The sequence below is a fragment of the Ciconia boyciana genome, chromosome 1 (genome assembly GCF_034638445.1).
Source record: "Ciconia boyciana chromosome 1, ASM3463844v1, whole genome shotgun sequence".
Taxonomy (NCBI): domain Eukaryota; kingdom Metazoa; phylum Chordata; class Aves; order Ciconiiformes; family Ciconiidae; genus Ciconia; species Ciconia boyciana.
The window spans coordinates 160,078,902-160,102,252 of record NC_132934.1 but is presented as its reverse complement, the minus strand read 5'-3'; the positions used below and the strand labels follow the sequence as shown (position 1 = coordinate 160,102,252).

At 38.5% G+C, this 23,351-nt stretch overlaps 1 protein-coding gene across 4 annotated transcripts in view; it reads right to left on the bottom strand.

Annotated features, from left to right (window-relative positions):
* Positions 1-498: 498 nt before the first annotated feature.
* Positions 499-23,351, bottom strand: part of TMTC4 (transmembrane O-mannosyltransferase targeting cadherins 4) — a 61,515-nt gene continuing 38,662 nt past the window's right edge. For 2 of the 4 annotated variants that reach the window (XM_072849936.1, XM_072849937.1), the window contains 7 exons: positions 15,327-15,406; positions 15,046-15,153; positions 14,784-14,925; positions 14,011-14,125; positions 13,414-13,526; positions 6,146-6,215; positions 499-5,628 (listed from right to left, as the gene is read on the bottom strand). In XM_072849936.1, coding sequence (XP_072706037.1) covers positions 5,477-5,628; positions 6,146-6,215; positions 13,414-13,526; positions 14,011-14,125; positions 14,784-14,925; positions 15,046-15,153; positions 15,327-15,406 — 780 coding nt within the window. In that variant the 3' untranslated portion in view covers positions 499-5,476. The remainder of the gene's footprint in view (positions 5,629-6,145; positions 6,216-13,413; positions 13,527-14,010; positions 14,126-14,783; positions 14,926-15,045; positions 15,154-15,326; positions 15,407-23,351) is intronic. The other 2 variants (XM_072849934.1, XM_072849935.1) reach the window with 2 other exon arrangements.

The window sequence follows — 23,351 nt, the reverse complement described above, 5'->3', positions numbered from 1 at the left end:
ACGCTGTAGCCCAGTTATTGGGACGGCAAGTTACCAAGCTTCGGTTTCAGTCCCTCCTCCTTGACTGGTCAGTAAGTTGAAAGCTGGGTTGCATCCGTTATAGACTATTCCCTTTCTTACACAATTAGCATTCAATGATTCTATTCCAGCTCTAAAGCAGGGTAAGATTGCTCAGTTTGAGGCAGTATCTCCTGCTTTGCTTTCTACAGTTTATTGTTTTAGAGGTTGAATTAATTAGTTAGGTATTCCATCACTTTTCTCAAGTGCTGCTTTTTTTTTCTAGGCATATGCATTCAACGTCAATACACTTGTGCAGGATCAAGATTTTGAACTCTAAGGGGAAGAATGTCTTCCTGTGTATCACAGTACCAGTCTACCAGACCCATTAGATTTTCTTCCTAGCTTATAGCAGAATCCTGAATAAAAAACTTACTACAAAAATAAACACCATTATCACAATTAAAATCTATGCAAAAAGATAGCAAAATGCAGGTTTATTACATGGCTCCATTACAAATGTATTTACTTCTTGCTCAGCTGAAAATAAATTGAAACGTACCATCGGCAATCTAAATGATTAACACTACATTAAAAAACAGTTCAACTCAGCAATCACAAGCTACCAATTTCAGTATCTGTAGGGATTTTTTTCTAACAAAAATACTTATTTTAAAAAGCCCTGAACCACTTGACATGTATCATCACTGACACACACTGAACACCCATGCCACAATACTGCAGTGCAGCTTTCTAATACGAAGGTAATCAGTCCTCCAGCGCTCAACAGCCCATGCAGCTATGCACATCCTCTTCTTCAGAGTGGCTATACAGTCCTTTTTCCTTAAAGAGTAGAATCCAAGTTGCTGTGTCTATAACATTACACCTATGTACAACCACTTCACATCATCCTGGAGCCCACCACACAGTCCAAAGCGGCCATTACTAGGGGTACCTGCTGCTTATGGTGGTACATGATGGAAGTTTGGCTCCCTCGGTGTTTACGTCACAGAAATTCAAAAGTGTGATCTCACTTTTGTTTCTGGGAAATTTTAGTCTTTTCGAGTTAAACAAGCCCTCATAAACACAGGTTTGGTAGAGGCATGTCAAGAGCTGTGGAAGGAAGCACTGTTCAGTGAAAGGGCCAAGTCGAGGATCACACGGGAATCTACATGTAATGGTAGGTATGTAAATGTACCTATGCTCGCATGAAATGTGGAACACAAGCAGGAACCATGAAATAAATATTAAGATATTTAAACTAAAAAACCCCCACCATATAGAAACAGGCGATGCTATCACATTTAACATTCTAACAGCTACAGCTTGAAATAGCAACTTCAATTTAAGAAAAAAAAAATCTCACCTTTGTAAATTTACAGTTGCTTTAGATAGCTTTTAAAACAAAGTGAAGGACACCAAAAGTCCCATAAGAAGTTGTCACCATTTACCGTGATCATAGACAAGCTAACAATGGATTGAACTGGACCTGAATGTTCTGTTTCTCTAGGCAGAGATTTGACATTCAGATGCTTTATCAGCCATATAAATTTAACTATCTGCAGAAAGCTCTCTTAATTTGTCTCATCCCATTCCTTCATCCAGCTACTATAACTCTCCGACCGTCAAGGCAAGTACCTGCCAATTTGCTTCAACACCAGCTTTTAATATTCTTGGTGCAGATAATGTATGAGAATGCTAGAGGTGTATGGGACCAGATTACTTCCAACTGAAAGCAGCAGTGAGATTTTCTTCATATATATGAGCCGATCACCTTAGTTACCCTTTGAAGTTAGTGAAGAGGAATACCTGCTTCAAGTACATGACACCCCACATCCTAAAGATGCTTTCTTTAGGAGATGAATCATATTTCAGATTACCTGTTTTTTTCCCAGTGACTACACAGAGAAACTAGGATGAGTAACTCAGATGCAGGTATCTCAAATGTGAAGGAAACAAGTTCCCAGTGAACAGGCCCAGTTTTTTTTAACAAAGCATTCAAAAGTATTGAAGATTTTTATTTCTGAGTGCTCATAAACACACACACAACCCACATCTCTAAAGTTTAAATCCTAAGTATGACAATAAGTAACAGGAAACTTCATGTACATGGCATTGGTCTAAACATGAGAGAAACATACAATTAGGGAACTCCCTTGGAAGTTTTTGGTGAAAAGAGACTGTCATCCATAGCAGTCATTGTGAATAGTTTCCTAACTCCATTCTGTGCATTGAATCGTTCTGTATTTCTCTTCTCAGAACTGTATTTGAACAAGCAATCTTTGAAAAAAAATGTATCCAGGTTTCTTAATTTCGGTACAGAATCAAGCAGGCCAGCTGATAAGAAGGAAACTTTAATCTTCTGTAATTAGCAACGGTGGAAAGGTAACGTGGGGAAAAAATCCAGCACGCTGGAAAGACAGACAATGTTTGTAACAACAGTTATGTACAAAACCGCTTTTTTTTCACCTTTCTCTCTTCCAGGCTGGGTATTCTGCACTATTCCAGGGGTCAGTTATGAGGTATGAAAAAACAAGCAAAAGGTTAACATTATAACCATTTTAATAAAACTCACTGTATTATCTGCACTCTCAAAATATTTCTGAAAATAAAGTAAAAAAATATTTAGCATTCTTGAAAGTCGTAAGGAATTTTTTATTTAAAAAAAGTCTTGTTTGTTGCTGCTTTTGATTCTGCCTCAACATTAGGCTCAGACGTAAGTGTATCCTTCTTATTACCATCATGCAAGTAATCACATTGAATTTCTATAGCACTGAAAATGATATAAACCAAATAAACCATCACAAAAATATATACAGGTAGCCAGAAAACTAATCAAGAAAAAATCATGTTGTCTGTATTGAAGAGTAAACACCATTTTCAAATACCAACAAAACATCCAATTTGTTGGCATATCTCTTTCATCTAAGACTCTTGAGTAGAAGGACAAACTGACTTCCACAGAGGAATTCCAACAACAACTTTGGTTCATAATGACCTAGACAGAATTCATACCCCATACATAATATTGATCTAGTGGATTTCTGTAAAGCTAATATGGCAGGCAACAGGGTAAACTATCCATGTGAACTTCATGATGAGAATAATAATTTAAACTCAGTACGTCATATTCCAAATATACAGAAAAGACCTGATTATATTAAACACATTTATCTTCTGCTATAAACTAGCTCATCCAGCCAGATCCCAACTCTTTAATACCTCATGACTGAAGTAGCTAAGTGTTCTCTATATCTGATGAATAGCAGGCTATGTATGGAAAGCCTTAAAAGTCTTCTGTTTGTACTGAACGGTGTATCTATTTCAGCATGTTTCAGATACAAAAGTTGGTACTGACTGAACTACGCTGGTTATCAGAAGATGACTAGCCATACTGGTGCAGCGTTCTGCTGGATCAGTACAGATACTTATAAAAGAGCATGTTGATATCCTGCAAATATGTTCAGAAACTAGTTTCTGAAAACTTTGTCCAGAAACCAGAAGAAATGGAAACAACTGCATCAACTCAGTACCCTATATGAACTAATTAGTCCTGCTGAGAAACAGGCTGTATTAGCAGGAGAGGAGCACTGCACTAGCACAAACACATGCCTCTGGTACCTCAACTAAAATCAGTATGGCAACATACTATGTAATGTAGGCATATTAATTCATTCAAAGCTGAATCTGTGGACAGCACCACACTGCCACAGCCTTGCTGACTAGATTTACAGTTAGTCTGGCAAGAATATTACATTAAAGTAGCTGCACTACTTGTAGTCCTCAACGAACTTTGTCAAGAGGATGCTTTGGGGGCTCTGTAGTATTGCAACGTGCTCTGTAGACGCACTTGGTTCTTGAAACAACTTTCAAGAACAACTGTCATTTCTAAGCAAATTTATAATGTCAAAGTTGCCTAGGTTCAAAACATAGGATAGATGTAGAACAGTTACATGGTGGTGAGATGGCAAGGTCACACGACATCCTGTCCTCCAGCAGGCATTCCCTCTACACTTGAAATGGTTCCACACGTAGGTGAGTTGTGTATGGAGAACATTCCACAATCTCTATACAATAATCATTGGACAAATTAGGAAAGCTGCAAATACCACACTGATCATTTTTTTTCCTATGAGGAGGGACAGAGGGAAAGGAGAAAGGAATATGAAAAGAGAGGTAAAGTTCCTCAGTTTTCACATCCAATAGCAATCTTCTAATCTCAAAGAAAAAAAACAACAAACAAACAGACATGTGACTTCTTCCTGAAGCAGGAATGTAAATATTAGCACAAGACAAACACCTCTGGACAGCCAGAGTTTAAACATGTATTAAAGCATAGCACATTTTGAAAAGTGACATTGTATCAATGTGTACCATCTCTGAATCATCCCACATCAATGTGATCAGTTTATGCATTAACAGCTATGCTTACTTAACTGCCACTTCAGCAAATGCATGAGCTGTGGGAGACAAAGGTGAGTCCGGGTTCCTTCCAGTTAATACATCAACAGCCAAGGTCAGGTGCTCTGCCCAGTTACTTTTTTACAGAACTTCTCTCCTTATTCACCAACAATATAGGAGCTGAAAGGTGTAATGTCCTTAACCAGAAAGGACTGAACTGCCATGAGAACACAGGCATTAGCTCCTGTAGACACTATAGCGTATTTAGACCACTGACCTGTGGCAGGAGCTAAAGTAATTCTGATTTGTTGCCCAAGTTGTCTGTGCTAGATGAGGCTGCCTGCAAGAGCAGAAAATCTAGCTGCCTCCTCTGTCACCTCACACTTCTTTTCCCTCTGCCGCTTGCTAAAATCTCCATCTTAATCTAAGAGTATTTTCTCCACTCGAGCATACCTCAGCAGTACACTGGCTGACAAACGTTTTATGGTCAAATCCTTGTCCTCATTTACTCCTGTACAAATCTGGCACTTCGAAGGGTGAAGTCAGAAACAAGAACAAGGGCATAACTCAAATTACAAGAGTAGACTGATGTGCTGGAGAGAATCAATCCATTCTTCCACTGGCTCTGCAGGACTGGCAGTAGAAGGCAGTAATAAAACTGAAGTGGGCAGATATTTTTTGTACTTGAAAAGATCAGGATTTAAACAGGAAATTACACTTTTTTTTAGAATCACTTTCAGAAATAAAACTGCCTTCTGATATTCATCCTGCTACTGAAAAGTCAGATGAAGATATCGAATTACAAGTGAAAGCTGTGAAATTGCATCTGCATTGCTTTCATATACCTATAAAGATGTTCTAAGGGACTTTAAAAGCAGTTCAAGAGTAAAAATAAAATGATCCCCCAAAGTGCAGCTGAAATGTTAGGATCTGTAGGAGGGCATAATTGGACATTCAAGTGTGCAGTGCTGGTGGTGGTGTTATTTTTGAGAAATAATGACTGAATCCTTTACATGGTCAAAAGTACCCATGTAACATTAATCGTAAACAGCATGCACGGACAACCTGAAAAGAAACATCAGGCACCGCCTTTCTTTTGCAATTGCTCCAGTTTTCTTCTTAAGAGGTTGTAGTTTTCCTTGGTCCCGGGTGCCATAGGATCAAGCTTCAGAGAGACTTCATAATGCTTCTTTGCTAAGTCAAGATTTCCCCAGCGATGATAAAGCACAGCTGGAACATCAATGAGGAATTTCATTAGCAATATTGTTGAATAACGTGCAGTCTTGCCAATCACTTGGAAAACAACCTTAAAGCATTTGTTTCCAGTGAGGGTCTCTAGCTGGCTGGTGGCACAGTAGCTGCTTGTTCTGTTGCCAAATGCAAGAGCAAAGCCTGCGAGCCGAACTGGCATGGGAATGATGAAGGAATGAATTACACTGCAGCCATAAATGGCAGCTCTTATCTGGTGAGCTCATTGCGGGTTACAAGCATAGCATAAATGAACCAATTTGCAGACACTGAAGTGCAGCTACCTCTGGGCTGGATTGTGCAGCCCTCTTGATCTGTCAGATCGTGTGACAGCTTTTCTGGTTTAGCGCCCTGTTCTTCTGGCTGGCAGTTTTTCTAGGAAGTAAAATAGAAATCTGCCCAGCAGGAAGAAGGCTCAAAAGATTGCTTTTTCTTTTTAAACACAATGAATATGAAGCAAACAAACAATACAGCTGATAAGAGTTAGAAAGGCTCTTACCCAAATTACCATGATAACTGGCAGCATTTGGATTGGCTTTAATTGCCTTGAGGAACAAAGCTTCAGATTCCTGAATAATTTAGAAGAACAAGTCAAGAGGACAGTCTACTCTTGTAGTATATACAATAATGCAAAGTTTACCCACGATTGTAATTAAAAACCCTCCCAAACTATGTCATATCTATATGATACCACCATGTATATATATATTCTCAGCCTGCGTGATCCTGTAGCTCAGGTGGCTGCAGCCTCCAGAAAACAGTAATAACGCTACAAATAAGTGCCATGTTTTCACAGGCTGCTGTTGTTTTAGCAGAGAGCTATTAAGCACTAGTGAAGTTTGCAAAGCAGTTTACTTGAATTCTTTTTTTTTTTTTCATATTTATAATATTTTCAAACATTACCTACTGAAGTTTTCCCTACTTATTCAGTCAAGGATAACGTAATTCAGTATCGGAGCAAACTGCTTTTAGACACCTTTCCCTTTAAAATATTTATTAGCATTTAAAATGGGGGCATTCCAGTAAACCCCTTTCAACCAGATGTTTCAACATGGTTCTCAATGAAGAGTAGCTGGATGCCTGTTACTTAAAAAAAATCAAGCCAACGGAAATATTCCTCACAAGTTATCTTTTCCATATTCCCACTTGCAGTGTGTACTCTTAGGACTGTTGATATCATAATGCTTCTTGGAAAAGCTGAGCTCCCTCACCAAATATTGAGAGAACAATTTACTGCTAAATTTATTCTGTAATTCAAACATTTTTATTTTCCCAAACTAGCTGCTAAAGTAGATACTTTTGTTCCAGAGCATATTTCCTGCAGAAGTTTAAAAAGATACGCCACCCTCCCCAGTCCAAATGGAGCATATTTACTCTCTTGCATGCAAGTTTAGATATTTTAGAGAGCGAATTTTACATAGATTTCTATGTGGTGCTGTGTTTTAGGGAAAGTTGCCCATTCAGTTTCAATGCAAATGTCCTGAAGATAAAATTACCTCAGTGTAGCAGGCTTCCATCTGAATGCACATACTTGCTGTCTGAGGTATGTGAGAACAATAACCTGGGGAAAAGGCCTTTCCTTTGTGCTAAGCTTTTATTACTTATATCTACAAAACACAACACAGGCTTTACTGAAAAAGACAACCTATTGGCCAGATTTTTGGTTCCACTGTCTTCTCATGTGAAGCATGAAATAAGTCTCTGTAAGGGTCCCGCAGGGGACAAGAAATTTCTGATGTCAAGATTGAGTCATTCACCTTTGAGTGACTTAAGAGCTTCCCAGTATGTCCAAATTCAAACCCAAACTTATGTGCTCCTTTCAAAGCATTCCTTAGGACAGCTGAGGCTGCCACTCTGAAGGCAAGAGGGACTGAGGCAGAAAGTGCCTTCATCTTCTCAGGTCAAGGAAATGACAGACCCTAGGGTTCTTAACAAATCCTTTTGCAGGACATCCTGTTTCAGGAGAAGGAATACTTGGATAGGAGTGAACAAGGGAACAAGATGTCTGGAAATTTAGGGACTATATGACTCCCTAGTGCAAGTTTTAGCTTTGCTTTTCCCTGGCATAAGCAGCAGCTCCAGCATTCTCACACCCAGACTATTAATGTTCCTGGATGCATTGATCTTTTTGAAACCCATACTATTTAGTGTCTTCATTAAAGTTTTGGATGATGGGACTGAATGCACTTTCAAAAACTTTACAGATAGCACCTAAGAGGAGGGAGTGGTCAATACACTGGAGGGGAGAGTTGCTATTCAGAGGGACCTGAACAGGACAGAGAAATGGTCTAGTAGGAATCACAGAATGGTTGAGGTTGGAATGGACCTCCGGAGGTCATCTAGTCCAACCTCCCTGCTCAAGCAGGGCCAGCTGCCCAGGACCATGTCCAAGCAGCGTCTCCAAGGATGGAGGCTTCACAACCTCTCTGGGCAACCTATGCCAGTGTTCGATTACAGTCACAGTAAAAAAAATATTTCCTGATGTTCAGAGGGAACATGCCATGTTTTGGTTTGGGCCCATTGCTTCTTGTCCTGTCACTCAGCACCACTGAAAAGAGCCTGGCTCCATCCTCTTTGCACCTTCAGGCATTTATATACATTGAGATCCTCCCCCTGAGACTTCTCTTCTCCAGGCTAAACAGTGCCAGCTCTCTCAACCTTTCCCCATAGGAAAGATGCTCCAGTCCCTTCATCATCTTCGTGACCCTTCGCTGGACTCTCTCCAGTATGTCCATGGCTCTCTGGGAACTGGACACAGGACTCCAGGTGTGGCCTCACCAGTAGAGAGGAAGGATCACCTCCTTCGACCTGCTGGCAACACTCCTAACACAACCTAAGATATCATTAGCCCTCTTTGCCACAAGGGCATGTTGCTGGCTCAGGTTTAATCAATCTGGTGTCTGCTTTCCAGCTGGGTGGCCCCCAGCATGTACTGTGCCTGGGCTTGTTCCTCTCCAGCTGCAAGATTTGCACTTCCCCTTGTTGAACTGCATGAGTCTTCTACCAGCCCATTTCTCCAACCTGTTAAGGTCCCTCTGGATGGCAGCATGACCCTCTGGCATATCAGCCACTCCTCCCAGTTTTGTGTCATCCGCAAACTTACTGAGGGTCTTTGCCCCATCATCCAGATCAATAATGAGGATGCTGAACAGGATTGGACTGCAGGAATCTCATAAAGTTCAACAAGAGTAAATGCAAAGTTCTATATCTGGGATGGGATAACCCCATGCAAAACTACAGGCTAGGGGACAACTGTCTAGGAAACAGCCCTACAGAAATGATCTGGTGGGTCTGGTAGACAACAAATTGAATAAAACTCATCAGCATACCCTCACAGCAAAGATGACCAACCACATCCTGGGCTGTATTAAGTACAAGTACAGCCAGCAGTCCCAGTGAAGTAATCCTTCTCCTCCATATAGCACTTGTAAGACCACATCTGGAGTACGTGTTCAGGTTGGGGCTCTCCATTACAAGAAAGACATGGACATACTTTAGTCAGTCCAGCAGAGAGCCACCAAGATGGTTGGGGGCTGGAGCACAAGACTTACAAGGGGCAGCTGAAAGAACTGGATCTCTTCAGCCTTCAGAAGAGAAGGTGAAGGGGAGATCTACAAGTACCTGATCAGATGATACAGAGAAGATGGAGACAGACTCTTCTCACAAGTCTGTGTGACGGGATGAGAGACAACGGATGCAAGCTGGCATATGGAAAATTCCAATTAGATAAAAGGAAACAATTTTTTTTTGCCATAAGGGTGGTGAAGCACTGGAAGATGCTGTCCAGAGATGTTTTAGAATCTCCATCCGTAGAGGTGTTCAAGATTCAACTGGAGATGGCCCTGGTTTGGGTCAGGGGTTGGACTAGATGACCTCTGGACGTCCCTTCCAGTCAAAATTATTCTATGATTCTAACTCAGTCACCTGAGAAACATACTGAGACTCAAACATTTGGCAACTCTAGTGGTGTTGCAAGATAACCTCTTCTTTTCATACAACCATCCAAGCCCAAAAATCAGCAGTTGATTGGCACTTGAAAGCATGTAGTAGTCAAAAGTCCCACAAACTTGTATTTTTTTCCACTGCAAATTTTAGTATTTTGGTCTAGTAAGTAAATCTCTGCTTTCTTCACTGGGCAGGATAACAGCAATCAAAGTGAAAGATGTGCTGTCCAATTAATTCAGTTTTATGCCTAAAAGTTGCCACCTACACAAAGAAGCACCACCTAATGTGTGGACTCATTCTTTCACTGCTGAAGCACAATGGGACAAACGTGTAATGTGTTCCCAGAAAATTTAATGAAATAGATTCTCAGAGCTGGCTGCCATTACTATACATCTTCAACTATGTGCTGAAAACATTTTTATCACCACTGCTTTGCTCAGCAGCTAGTAGAAGCATACTGGCTGATTAAAGGCTATTTAAGGTGCATCATATTCATATTACTGTAGATAATACGGAGTAAATATACATTCCAGTACATCCGGTGATATTTCAAATTGCTCTATCTTGCCAAATCTTTAAGTGTTGCCAAGAAACTTGCACACTGCATATAGCAAAGGCTTTGGGTAAGCACATTGCATTCCATCTGCTGCCAAGGCCACAGCACAAAATTGTAGTCTGGCTTTATTTCAAATACAAAAAATGCTGAATGGTTTCGATTTATTGTACTTTTTACAGAAAAAGCATAGATGTATACATAACAAAACCACAGCATACATATTTTCAAAGAACTAAAGATAGCTTGGTTCTTCATCCACTGCGACAAGAACAAGCATTTAAAGGAGAACTCTTACTTGGTATAACAGATGTTAATTAAAAAACAAAACAAAACCACCAAAACAGCTCATCCTTGATGTGCTTTTGTTTCTGGAACAATAAATCATTCATGAGTAGATACAAACAGAAATCACAGAGGGCTGGGGTTTTTTTGGTCACTTAGGAAAACCATCTTCTGCCAAAAATCAAAGTGCATTTGCAACTGAAGGAGAACATTGTGTGCTTATTGGAAGGAAACCTCTCATAACATAGTAAAACCTTTTTGACTCAATGTCTTTTAAAATAAGAGATAACAAAAAATCCCAGAACAAATCTTACTTCATGGCAACAGAGCCAATACGGTAACAACTTTTATACAGACACATAACAAGTAACCTAATAAATGAAATGCCTGAGGTTATACAACACATCAGACACAGCCAGGCAGCCCTCTGAAAATTACCTCCATCACCTTGACAGTCTCCACGCCTCCCCCCTCCCTTCCCATCCCAAACACTCAGTAAAAATCCTTAAAGAGCCATCCACTTCTCTCTGTTTTTACATGGTGAAGGGGTAGACAAGAAATCTGAATTTCCCACGCTTTTTATTGTCATTTAGCATTCTCCCACTTAAAAAACCTGTACCTCCTCTTTCCAGGCAATGCAAAATACAACTGCTGAGATGATAATGTTTTCTAAGTGAGTCCATTTTCTGATTCCCTTAATTTGCTCTCCCTGTTATAACCCATCAATTTCAAGTTACTAGTTAAGTTTTTTTTCTCTACGCAAACCGACTACTCCATGTTGAACTATTAAAACACTCCCTGGCTCCCTGCTTTCTTCCCTGGGCTCCACTGCTCCTTTTGCTTCATTCAGGATGCTGACTTGAAAGCTTCATTTTCCCCTACTATCATTTCTGCTTTGTCTCCAACACATTCCCCTGCAGCATAATGACCTTTCAGAGCTAGCAATCAAAATCACTGCCTCCTTCTTTATTTTTTAAATCCACTAACACAGACTTGTTTCTCCTACACCTGGAAAAGTTTTCTAGCTTGTTTTCAACTTATTTTTTCTACTTATTTCATTATAAATGCTCTTTATGCTGTCATGCTGCATACTCTTCTTGATGAATAACTATACAATCCTCTATTCTTTCACAGTCATGACTCACCAAAATAATCCTAGCAATTACCTCCTCCATAATATCATCCCTTATACATTCTTGTCCTGGTTTCAGCTGAGATAAGAGTTAATTTTCTTTATAGTGGCTGGTATGGGGCTATGTTTCGGATTTGTGCTGAAAACAGTGTTGATAATACAGAGATGTTTTAGTTGTTGCTGCACCAGTCAAGGACTTTTCAGCTTCCCATGCTCTGCTGGGTGCACAAGAAGCTGGGAGGGGACACAGCCAGGATAGTTGATCCAAACTGACCAAAGGGCTATTCCATACCACATGACATCATGCTCAGCATATAAAGCTGGGGAAGAAGAAGGAAGGGGGGGACATTAGGAGTGATGGCGTTTGTCTTCCCAAGTAACCATTACGCATGATGGAGCCCTGCTTTCCTGGAGATGGCTGAACACCTGCCTGCCCATGGGAAGTAGTGAATGAATTCCTTGCTTTGCTTTGCTTGCGTGCGTGGCTTTTGCTTTCCCTATTAAACTGTCTTTATCTCACCCCTCGAGTTTTCTTACTTTTGCTCTTCCGATTCTCTCCCCCATCCCACCAGGGGGGAGTGAGCGAGCGGCTGCGTGGTGCTTAGTTGCCAGCTGGGGCTAAACCATGACAATTCTGGATGTTAATTTGTATGTTTCTAGACTTTAACAAACTAACCTAAAATATATATTTTACAACAGTCTCAGGTGGAGAGAGAAAAGAAAGAGAGTGTACAGAAAAAAACCCTAGCCAGTCTAGAGGAACAGTAATGGGGGGGCGTCTAACAGCATCACTAACACAAACAGAAGCAAGTGCTTCTAGCACAGGCCCTGGCTTCACATGGGGACAGGTCATGACTCCACAGCTGAACAGGACTGTAGAAATGTAAGTAGACAGTAATTGGTGGAAAAATGTATCTATTCTGAGAAGTTTAACATAATAAAATCTTCTTACTTTGCATATACCGAGGATGTTCCTTCAGTGCTGCTAACATTATCACTACCAAAAAGCCATCAAAACCCCCAAACCCCATAGTTCAGTAAATGATGTTTTTCTGAGGAATACCAAAAACTTCCTTGATTATTAATTTGTCCCTATCACATACACAAATCAGTGACTATGGAGTCAATTAGAACAACTAAATATATTAACTGTGTATGATTTATTCTCTGTCAGCTCATACCATTCCTTTTGGAAAATAACTCATTCTCATCAGTTCCATTACATTTACTACTTGTAAATATAAGTAGCTAATGCTGAGGTACCACTTGCAGGCTGGTCCACTGCATCCAAGAGAAAGTTCAATACATTGCCCAATGTATGGACTTTTTTCCTCATAATATTCTGGGATTACCCAGGTATCCCACGCTCAATCTGGCATTAGCAAATCTGCAATATCTCTATTTTAGATAGCGTCTGAGGCAAAGAGGCTAGAATTCATATCAGGTAATGGTAAACCTTTACATACAAAAAGCAGGACTAGCATATCACATCTAATTTTAGTTCCTGAACCAAGGCCTCTAAATCAGAGCGGGCTCTCTCTATCGGCAGTGAAGCAATGCAAGACCCTAACTGCCCTCTAGTGTGCTTAAGAGCCCATTTCTCTCCACTGACCACTAACATAGTTTAGGGCAGCAACATTCCTAACACAGGCATCCAAAATAAGGTGGGATGAAATTAGGCCAGAATCACACAGCAATACTGGGACAGAAATGGGCATCGAAACCCGATTATCTAAGTCATAGTCCACAACGACCTCCTCAAACACTTTCTACAGAAACTTACACAGAGTTTAAACAGGAAAAAAACCCAAACCAAAACACAACCAACAATCGGAAAGCTCTGATTACCTACCTTGTATTTTTGTGATTTCCCCAGTACATTTGCCAATGAAAACATAAGGGAATGATCATTAGGTATTAATTCCAGGGCCTCTCTTCCAACTGCTTCTGCTTGAGCTAGATTGCCTGGGAGCCCATGTAGTGGAAAAAGAGAAGGCATGTTTTAACACAGCCTTATTAGTTACTTTTCATGCTGCAAGCACACATATTGTATGAATAGCTGATTACATGCATTTTTAAAGAGAACCAGGTATCACACACACACAAATGTAAAACTCTGCAGAATAAGACAACAGAAAACCTCCATTTTGTTTTCAACAGATAACACTTTCAGAAGAACAACAAAGCACAGATTCAAAAGTTCTGAAGTTTGGTCTATAATACAAACATGCTTGCATAATGATGGCATTTCAAATAAGGATCAGAAATTCAATTGATGGGTTGGATTTCAAATGATGCTTTAAAACCATTGAGTCAGAAGGTATTATATTTATAGAGAGTGTCTGGGTAGCCAAAGAAGATGCAGAACTCCTTTTAGGTGAATACAGATAAAGCTTTAAGTTTTGCAAGACACTGAATTATTCGTTAAAACATTCAAATGGGCTTATACCTGTGTTATCAAGCAATATAATCATATTGTTCCAAGCCAAACTATGCTCTGGTTTCAGAACTGTAGCATTCCTCCATGCATTCAATGCATCTATATGACGATTCAAATCTGCATACTAAGAAGAAAGAAAAAACAGTAATTTCACCCGGATTTGCTTTACTTTCCTATCATGCACTGAAGAGTTGTTAATGTTTCATTCCATTCTAGTAGAATTTGTTTTTATAGACAAAAATAATAAATGTAAAAAGAATACTAGGGTAGTATGGAAGATAGAGTGCTATATATTAATTTTACTCTGCTTTTCTCTGGGACCCAGGCTTGTTTTCAAATATGCATGTACCAATGGGATAGGGAGGAAAACCAGCATACAATTTAGAAATCTACACAAGAGAATAAATAAATATTTAATATAAATATTTCCAAGAATCTAAATGGAATTTCTGGGCATAGTTCTACTACCTAACAATATACTAATGACTGCAAAACAGTCTAACATTGGGAAATGATTAATAACATCTTTTGAACAAAAGACCACAATCTATATTTTTCTTTATACCTCTTTATATGAAAAAGTAGGACTACCAAAGGCTGTATGGAAGGCAGTATACTGGGAAAGCAATAGGAAAAACTACTGAAAATACAAAATCACCCTGAACTACAAATCAGGCAAACTGGAATAGCTATCAGCATTTAACAGTACAGTGGAATTATATATATATACACACACACAGAGAGATTACTGTCATAGCTATCATTTATTCAAAAGTACTTACCAACCGCCCTAAATTGTAGTAACAATCTGGATATTTTTTCCTGTGTTTAATTGCTGTCCAGTAGCTTTGCTCTGCCTCTTCAAACCTTCTTAAACTGTTCTGTACTATTCCTAGATTCATCCATGCAGCAGCAAAATCAGGTCTGGGCAAATTGGGAAAAAAACCAAGAGAGAGGACAATTGAGCATTTGGAACACAATATCCTATTGTATCATTTCTGCTCAGTTGGTGCAACACACTGCTTAGCATTTTTCTAAACATACTGTATTTGTACAGCTAAGGACAGCAACTCCTCTGCTTCTTGGAGCTCATTTCTTTCTTTCAGAATATTTCCAAGGTTGTTCATGGCATGTACATATTTAGGATTCAACCTAAAATTTAAAATGTAAGAGATTATTATTGTGTATGGGACATGTATTACTATATGCAAATTGCTAGCTCTGCAATGCTGCAGACCATGAAAATGAATACCTAAGCATTTTCTTCATGTTAAACATGAAAGCAATTTTAGGATAGTTCATTAAAGCAGTAAAATTCCTAATACCTCACAGCTTCTCTGTAGTATTTGATCGCAGCACTTTGATTTCCTTTGTCAGCCAGGTTTTTGCCAACATTGTAGTGCACCTGAAAACACAGATGAACATTCTACCAGATGCTATACAGTCAGATATTTTGTGGAGCCAAGTTGCTAAAAATTCTTACTCCAAAGAGATACAGTCAGCGCTTGCGCCATTCACTGCTGGCTTTTGTTGTAAGTGGATACTTAAGATCAGACAATACATACAATGAAGACAGCAAGACAAAATCTGAGGAATAAATTAATTAATCAGCTTACCTGTTCCAGCTGTTTAAGAAAGATTATTCACTTCCTGATTTTTATAAATGAGGTCACCACGCCTTCCACAAGACTCTCTATATTGAGACCTCCTGCTCTTAATTTCATTTATTTGACAGATGAGTAAGAGGAAGTGTGACTCAATCAAATCCACCATAGCAGAAGAAACATTACATCAAAAGTGTTGATTAAACTTTGCTTTCGCTATAGCATAAACTAGAAGAAACTCAACATTAACAGAAAAACTAAGCTCTGTATTTCAAAAACAAATAAAAAATAACACACACACACACACAATTATTTGTCTTGGGATAAAAATGCATCAAATAGCATTTCTGAAGTAAAAATAATGTGTATGGCAACATGTTGGAGACCTTGCCTCTTACAAAGCAGAGAATGAAGGAAGGATCTAGAGCTTTGAGATACAGCTACAGGGAAGAAGATGCATCATCTGAACTTATCGCAAGGACTAGATAGGAATAAATATATTTCAGGACAAATTTGAGTCAGAAGACATCTCAAATCCTACTTTAAGACAAATCTCAGAAGACTACATTACCTGGTCAAAGGGAAGACTCAAGTTTAGAAATAACAGAAAAGTACTGTGAGTACTGACTCCTGAAAACAGACTTCTCAGTAACTAGATGAGAACTCATTATTTAAATTACCTTACTATTTGAAATCAAATTGTATATACTTCATCTAAAACAAGCACACATTGTAATTTCTTCCATACTTTGAAAATCTAATTTAAATATTTTCAAAAACACTATGCAGGAATTACTTCAGATTGAAGTACAAAAAGATAGGTTTGTAATGCATTTAGGTAACTCGAATTCATCTTGTACATTCAGAAAAGGATTTTATCTCATGTGTCCATCAAAGGAAAAATCCTAATTGTATTTGGCACAATACCTGGGACCTATTGATCCAGCACAAACAATTATTTTTAAACCTAATTGTTATGGTATTTAATTGTTGAATTCCATCTCTGTGTGACTGTGACTATGCAGTAACATACCGTCAACAAATAAAGTTAAGAACATTTTCCATGCTTTCTAGAATGAGTGAGAAAGTAGTTTCACTGGTTTTACAGACAGCAAAGATGCTATAAAGCTTACTAAGCTTACACAGAAGCAGCTCCTCAGGCTGTAAGATGTAAAATAGCACACAAATTCAGCATCCCATAAAAGCAGTTCTAGCACAGCTTCCAAGAAAAAAAAAAGAAGATCCAGGCACTTCTTTTGTACATTCATAAAAATACAACAAGGTCCATGCCAAAGAACCAATGGAATGGCACATTTATATCAAGACACAGCCATTCATAAAGATCATCTGATGATGTCAAAAAAAACCCCAAACCAACCAACCAAAACCAAAACAGAATAGCATTGTTTGCCAGGAGTCATTAAAGTAAAATGATACACCCTGAAAGATGTTTCTTAGGACTGAACAGTATTTGTATAACTCTTCCAGAAATTTCTCAGCACACTATGATAACATTCTTACCAAACTAGATTGCTCTGATTATATATGCTGAAGTTTAGACTCAAAATTTATTCAGAGAAAATTAGGTTATTAAACTTTGCTGTCTTTCCAGATAAAAGATAAATTGTGGCAAAACAGAAAAAATAAGGAAAGATTTCACTCAATAATGTATATTAGCTCTTAAAATACCTGACTTCACATTTCACCATCAGCAAACAAGATTAATGTAATCTGATTCAATTTCTTTCTTGAAGAAGTTTTACAAAAGTCATAAGCATTACTGAAAGAAGAAATTTGATTAAAGACTGGGGACAGAGCATATGAGAAAAAACTTCATATACACCAACCAGTCAGTCTTTCACGTCAGCTGTCTTATGTTAGGAAACAGTCAGCATTTCATTGTCCAATTCCATTTTTCTCAGTTTTTAAAAACATGGAATGTCTTAATATCCACTTCTATCTCAAAAGCAGCAGCAGAAAAAAAATTTTCTCATGTAAACAGAATTGTGCAGACTGCAGAAACCTGAGAGATATCAATTCTCTCAAGTCAAAACATCAAATGAAATATTAAGTGTACATGTGCATTTTGTCAACTGAACTAAAAAGATGTACTATAGCCTATTAAAACTGCTAAAAAAACTATTTAAATAAACTGTTAGCATTTTTGATGGTGTATTTCTCTGTCCTCAGAAATAGCTTCAGTGTGAAAGGAAACGATATTTCTATACAGTACTCCTGAAAATGAAGAGTTCCTTGTTGTATGTTGGTTTCCTAATTTCTCTTCAAGTGAAATTGTAGCCTTAGTTCCTCTTAATATGGTGGTGACAGAGAAGAAAGGAAGGAAAGAAAAACTAAAACAAACGTACCAAAAGAACCCCTCAGCCTACCACAAATATTCAATGACAAGACCAGCTTTACAATGGATTATAATACGCAGTAACATCCTGCTCTTAAGAACAGAGTCAGCAAAGGGTTTCCAGGCACATACTTGTCTCTCTCTTCACTGGCCATGACAGAGATGCCAAGATCAGCCTTTAGCTCCACTCCCCCAAACCAGGCCTACAATAACTGTCTGCCCTCTGCTAAGCACAAGGCTGTAACTCTCCTTGACTTCTCCTATGACCCCTATCTGCACAACATGGGGGACGCAAGTACTTTCTACATACCAATGCGAGGGAAGCATCTGGCCTTTAAAAATGAGGGGCCAAGTGTGACGTTTTAAATTTCATCTCTAGACGTGGTTCTTTTGCCTTTGACAGATACTGTTCGTGCCAACCTGGGAGAGAGAATTTTCCTTTCCTGATTAAACATTTAAGAGCAGACATAGCATTTCGTATAAAGATAGATATTAACTGGAAATGACATACTACATTATGTCCACAGGCTCCTTTATCAATCTTAAACAGGTAATTACTTTACAGTAACAGCTCTAAAAGGAGCGTTTCTCAGGGATGCATAACAACACAGTGTTCTCCGAAATCAGGGCAATTAGGTAAAGATACCCTAGGATAGAATCTAGTTGATCTCAACAGGCATGTGTTGTTTGAAGTTAACACATGGCACCACAGCCTAGCCAAAGAATTGTCTCTATGTGTATGTCTGTTCGCAATACCTCAATCGGCCTAAGAAGCCAGTATAAAAAAGCAAAAGCACTGCATATTATTCCGTGTTAGACACACACAGTGCTTGAACTCTTATTTAAGTGTTTAAAGGAGCACACACATTTAAATGAGGAAGAGAGAAAAGAATTGTATTTCCCTGTACAAAACCAAAATTACTCTCAAACCGATTTTTTGCTTTTTATTCCTCAAAGCAGCGTAGGAAGAAATTGAAATGTAGTATCATCTTCTAGGAGGTATACCCCCTCAGTTGGAACACTACTATTATCAACTATTTTATTCTCTCTTCCTAGCTGCTTATAATCACCTTTTCAGCAAATATGAACATTTGCTGAGAAGGATGGAAGCAAAGCACAGATGTCAAAATTTCTACAGAAACATGCAGATGCTTCTGTTCAATGCCAGCTTCTTTCATCAAACACTCTTCTCTTTCCTCTCCTACTGAAATTCTGTTTTCTAAGTACTAATAAAACAAAGCCTTTTTGATCTTCACATTTCGTTTGTGCAGCAAATGTTGTCTAAAGGTTCTTCTGCATGACTGTGCTTGTATACAAAAAAATTGACATCTAAAATGGTATCTATGTGGCAAAACACTGCAGATAGCCCCTATAAACATAGCCCACAGCACTTACGGTAAATTCTGCAGATGATAATCCCCTTTTAATATATAGTGTAGAAAAGAATTCTCAATATCTAAAGGAAATGCTTTCTAGATCAGTTTCATAAATCCTTAAACAGCAGTAAATCTTGTTCTGTCACAAAGAGGTTTTACAAGACCTTTTAAGAAAGTATAGAAAGTAATCTCACAAACTCTGTTGTACATTTTCAGTATTAGCATAGCTTGTCTTTGACAAACTTGTATCTATAATAATTACAGTTTGCATAAAGCATCAAGTACAAAGTTACTACTGTTAATATGTCAAGGCAGACTGGTTCATAACACATTCTGTTGCGAGTATCCTAACTTCCTTGCTTATTATTGCAGAAAAGTTGCTACTGAAATGCTTTTTAAAAAATTATGTTTGTTAATTTCTATCCTGTAAGGAAAACGGGTAGCAAGGAGAATGTACAGATTATGTACAGAGCATTAACAATTTAAAATAATTTAAATTCAGTTATTTCAAATCTAGGAAAAGAAAAATGGTGGCTATTTCCCATGTATTTAACAATGCAATTGCAAATTTTATTTAGCTAATCAATTAGAGGAAGTCATCCAGAAATAAAAACCATCTCTGGATTCTTAAAGACTGCCATGGCTTTGCTAAAAGCCGAGAAAAAATAACTTGGCACTTCCAACAGTAACTTATCACATGGCAAAAAAAGGCAGTAAGATGAGCATTTTTGGGAATAATCTTTAAAATTAAAAGAAACAATGTGTAATGACCTCAGAAGGTGAGAAGCAATACAGCGGTGTCTAGAAATAGCAAACACCTGTAGGGCAAGGGCAAAATCTCACATAACCTTATGTATCCACATCTGCTCTAGTTGTCAGGACTTCTTTTATCATCAGTGAAGAGAAACACACAGAAATAGGGTGCAGTCCTTCTGGCCTGTGTCAGTCATTTAGTCCAAGGTGATGAGGAACCACATGTTAAAAGGAACAGCTTCTCCTCCCCAGTTATAAAGGGAGCCTGGCTGACTCAGATGTGGATGTCTAAAGCTAAGGAGATAAATCCAAGCCAGTAGTCTGATATGGTGAAACAGTAGTTATGCTTTTTAGCCTGTTTATGCTGTAATTTGATATTCCAGTACTTCAACAAAGCACTCCAGGATTAACTTGCTACGTAATGACATCAAATGAAAAGATGCCAAATTGGATCCAGTGAGCCTTTTAAGCCAGTCACACTGAAATATTCCAAATTTATAAACTACCTGCAACATATAATCAACATATCAGGAGAAAACAGTATCCACATCTGTTCACAAAATTTGCTTTAGTAGAAACAACACAGGCCTGGTTCTAACTCACACTAGTGTATATCATCACTGAGCTTCAGGAATTAAGTCAATCGATACAGTATGAAAAAAGGTGGTAAGAGGAAATGGAATCAATATACAGGCACTTTCTGTTCAGCTAAGAAAAATACTGCCAAATGTATTCAAAATTTATACTGTTTCAGTCTAACAACCTTTGAAACCAACTTAAGTGCAGGACCATGCAAGTTCAAATGTGTGACATACTCCTGGACATGTTTAATCAAGGTCTGTAACATGCTGCTTTCTCTCTCTTTAAAAAAACAAACAAACAAACATACATAAAGATTTAAAATATTTTAAATAGTTAAAATAAATAACATTTAAAATAAAATTTAAATATTTAAAACATTTAAAAATCTGTACTGTGAACTTAAAAAAAAAAAAGTCAAAAACTTTGTAACTTCATTATGGTAACTGATTATTTACAATAAATTTTAAAAACACTGGGCCACATTTATCAAAGTTGATCCTAAATTTCACCCTCTTGAGCCAGATGCATCCATCACTCGAGGGGGTAGATTCTCTACTATGCCAGACAATCTGATTTAATGCAGTTTCCACACCTCTATCTAAAGAGATGTTTAAAGAAGATGAGTCTTGAAATTTGAGAAGGCACTGCTGTAACTACTTGTTACTTCGAATTAAGGTAAGTTTACTCTATGCTGCTCACACACAGACAATATGGAATTGAAAAGAACTGTACAACAAAAACATGAACTAGGAGCTGCAGCTTTTATTGCTAGTTGGGAGACACCTGGAGATTCTGGGACCCCGCTACATAAGGGAAGTAAAGCATGACCACATTACACATCTTAAAGATGTTCCAAGAACAACAAGAAAAAGCTATTATCTGCATTCCACCTTTTGGTCTGCATCAGCCTCCCACTGAAATAAATGGGCCACTGAAAGTCCTGTGGAGTCATTTTTAAAGGAAGTCTGCAATTTCAAGACAACAACAGAAGATCAGAACAGAACCTAGTTCCAATTTTTACATTTACCTTTGTCAAAACTGAATAAATATAGCTGAGTCCATAAAGAAAAAAAAGAAATTGGCTCTCACACATGGACTCTCTAATGCCGTTGCCTAGAAAAGTTCCCTACCACTGTGATTTCGAAGTTACTCCTTCAGTAAAACTGGAATGTGAGCCTACGAAACCCTCCCTGTTCACATCACCACGCTTTCCATTTGCGCAAGCTGTCACTAGCAGCAATACAGCTCAGGCATGTCTACACGGCCCAATGTTGACAAACACAAGCTCATTTTCCCTGTACACTCATTGGCTTTGAACCAGCTGCATTAGTTCAGTAGCTTGCACGCAGCTTATCGGCTCAAGCACAGCACTGTGCGAACACAGCTACACAGCTTCCCAGCCAGACATGGCTTGCGTCCAAGGAGCTTGGAGCACAGGCAAAGAGACCGTGGATCTGTCTAAAGCACTCTTACCACGGCAGATGGATGGAGTTACACACAAAGAAACAGATTGCATTTGCTCCATTTATAGTATGCGCTTGTCATCCAGAAGACAAGATATACTGAGGTCATCATTAAAAAGAAGATGGTTGCCTACCACTGCCACACAATAAAATACAACAGTTGTGTACAAACACAACAACTATGTATTGAAATCTGAGATTATTGAAAGACACCACCATGTTGTAAATATTGGCCATAAATGTTTTTTAGAGCTCACTGCTGCATATTGTACTCCAGCAGATGCTAAGTTTATCATTCTCTTTGCAAAGTTGAGCATTCACAGGTTCCTTTTTAAACTCTGTCTCTTGATCTGTATTGTCTAGATACTGCTCTAGATTACAGAAATCTCATCTTTTAAAACATCAGCGTATTTTTATTGACAAGCTGCACATTCCTATTCCTAGCCTCTTCAAAGAGAGTCTCTGCTAAAATTCAGACAACATCAGAGCTCTGTGGTATGCTCCAACAGATCACACTCTCAGCTAAAAAGCACTGCTGTGGAGGTCACCTCTATTGGCAGGCTAGATTCAGTCTACTATGCCAAACACTGGTGTTCAGCTCAGTGGAACATCCTATCCAGTCCCACCTTCTTACTTGTTCCCTCACTAAGCCTTGCAGGGAATATTGCAATTTTCCTCAGTGCCCATGTCTGAAGACTCTAGCCCATTCAGCCACTGTAAAAGAGCAGAAGTGGGAGCAACGATTTTACCCCCACATTCTGCGATTACACTGATGATATGCTGCTTTGTCCCTTAGCTGTGTTGGCTATATATACCACTGGAAGGTACCCAAGAAGGGTTCTAAAAACATAGCATAGGCATTATTCAGGTGAACACATTGCTACAACTTACTTTCTTTCTTTTCAATATTTTGTTGTAATAACTTGCAATTATACGCACAATTGTTTTAGTAGATTTCATTAGCAGTACATCCAATTTGACTGGATGCCTTTCCTGAAGTGTATTCCCCCTTCTTCCTCTGCTCCCCACTCCCACCCCCAAGTTCTGAATTACAATATTGTAATTTGCACTGTCTGGTATTTTGACTATGCTACCACTGTAATTTAGGTGTCTGACATGTCAATGTCATATTCTTGCACCAAGCAACACTGTGAATAACACTGTACCACAATATATTAACTACACATAACCTCCTCTATCCTGAATTTCAAAACAC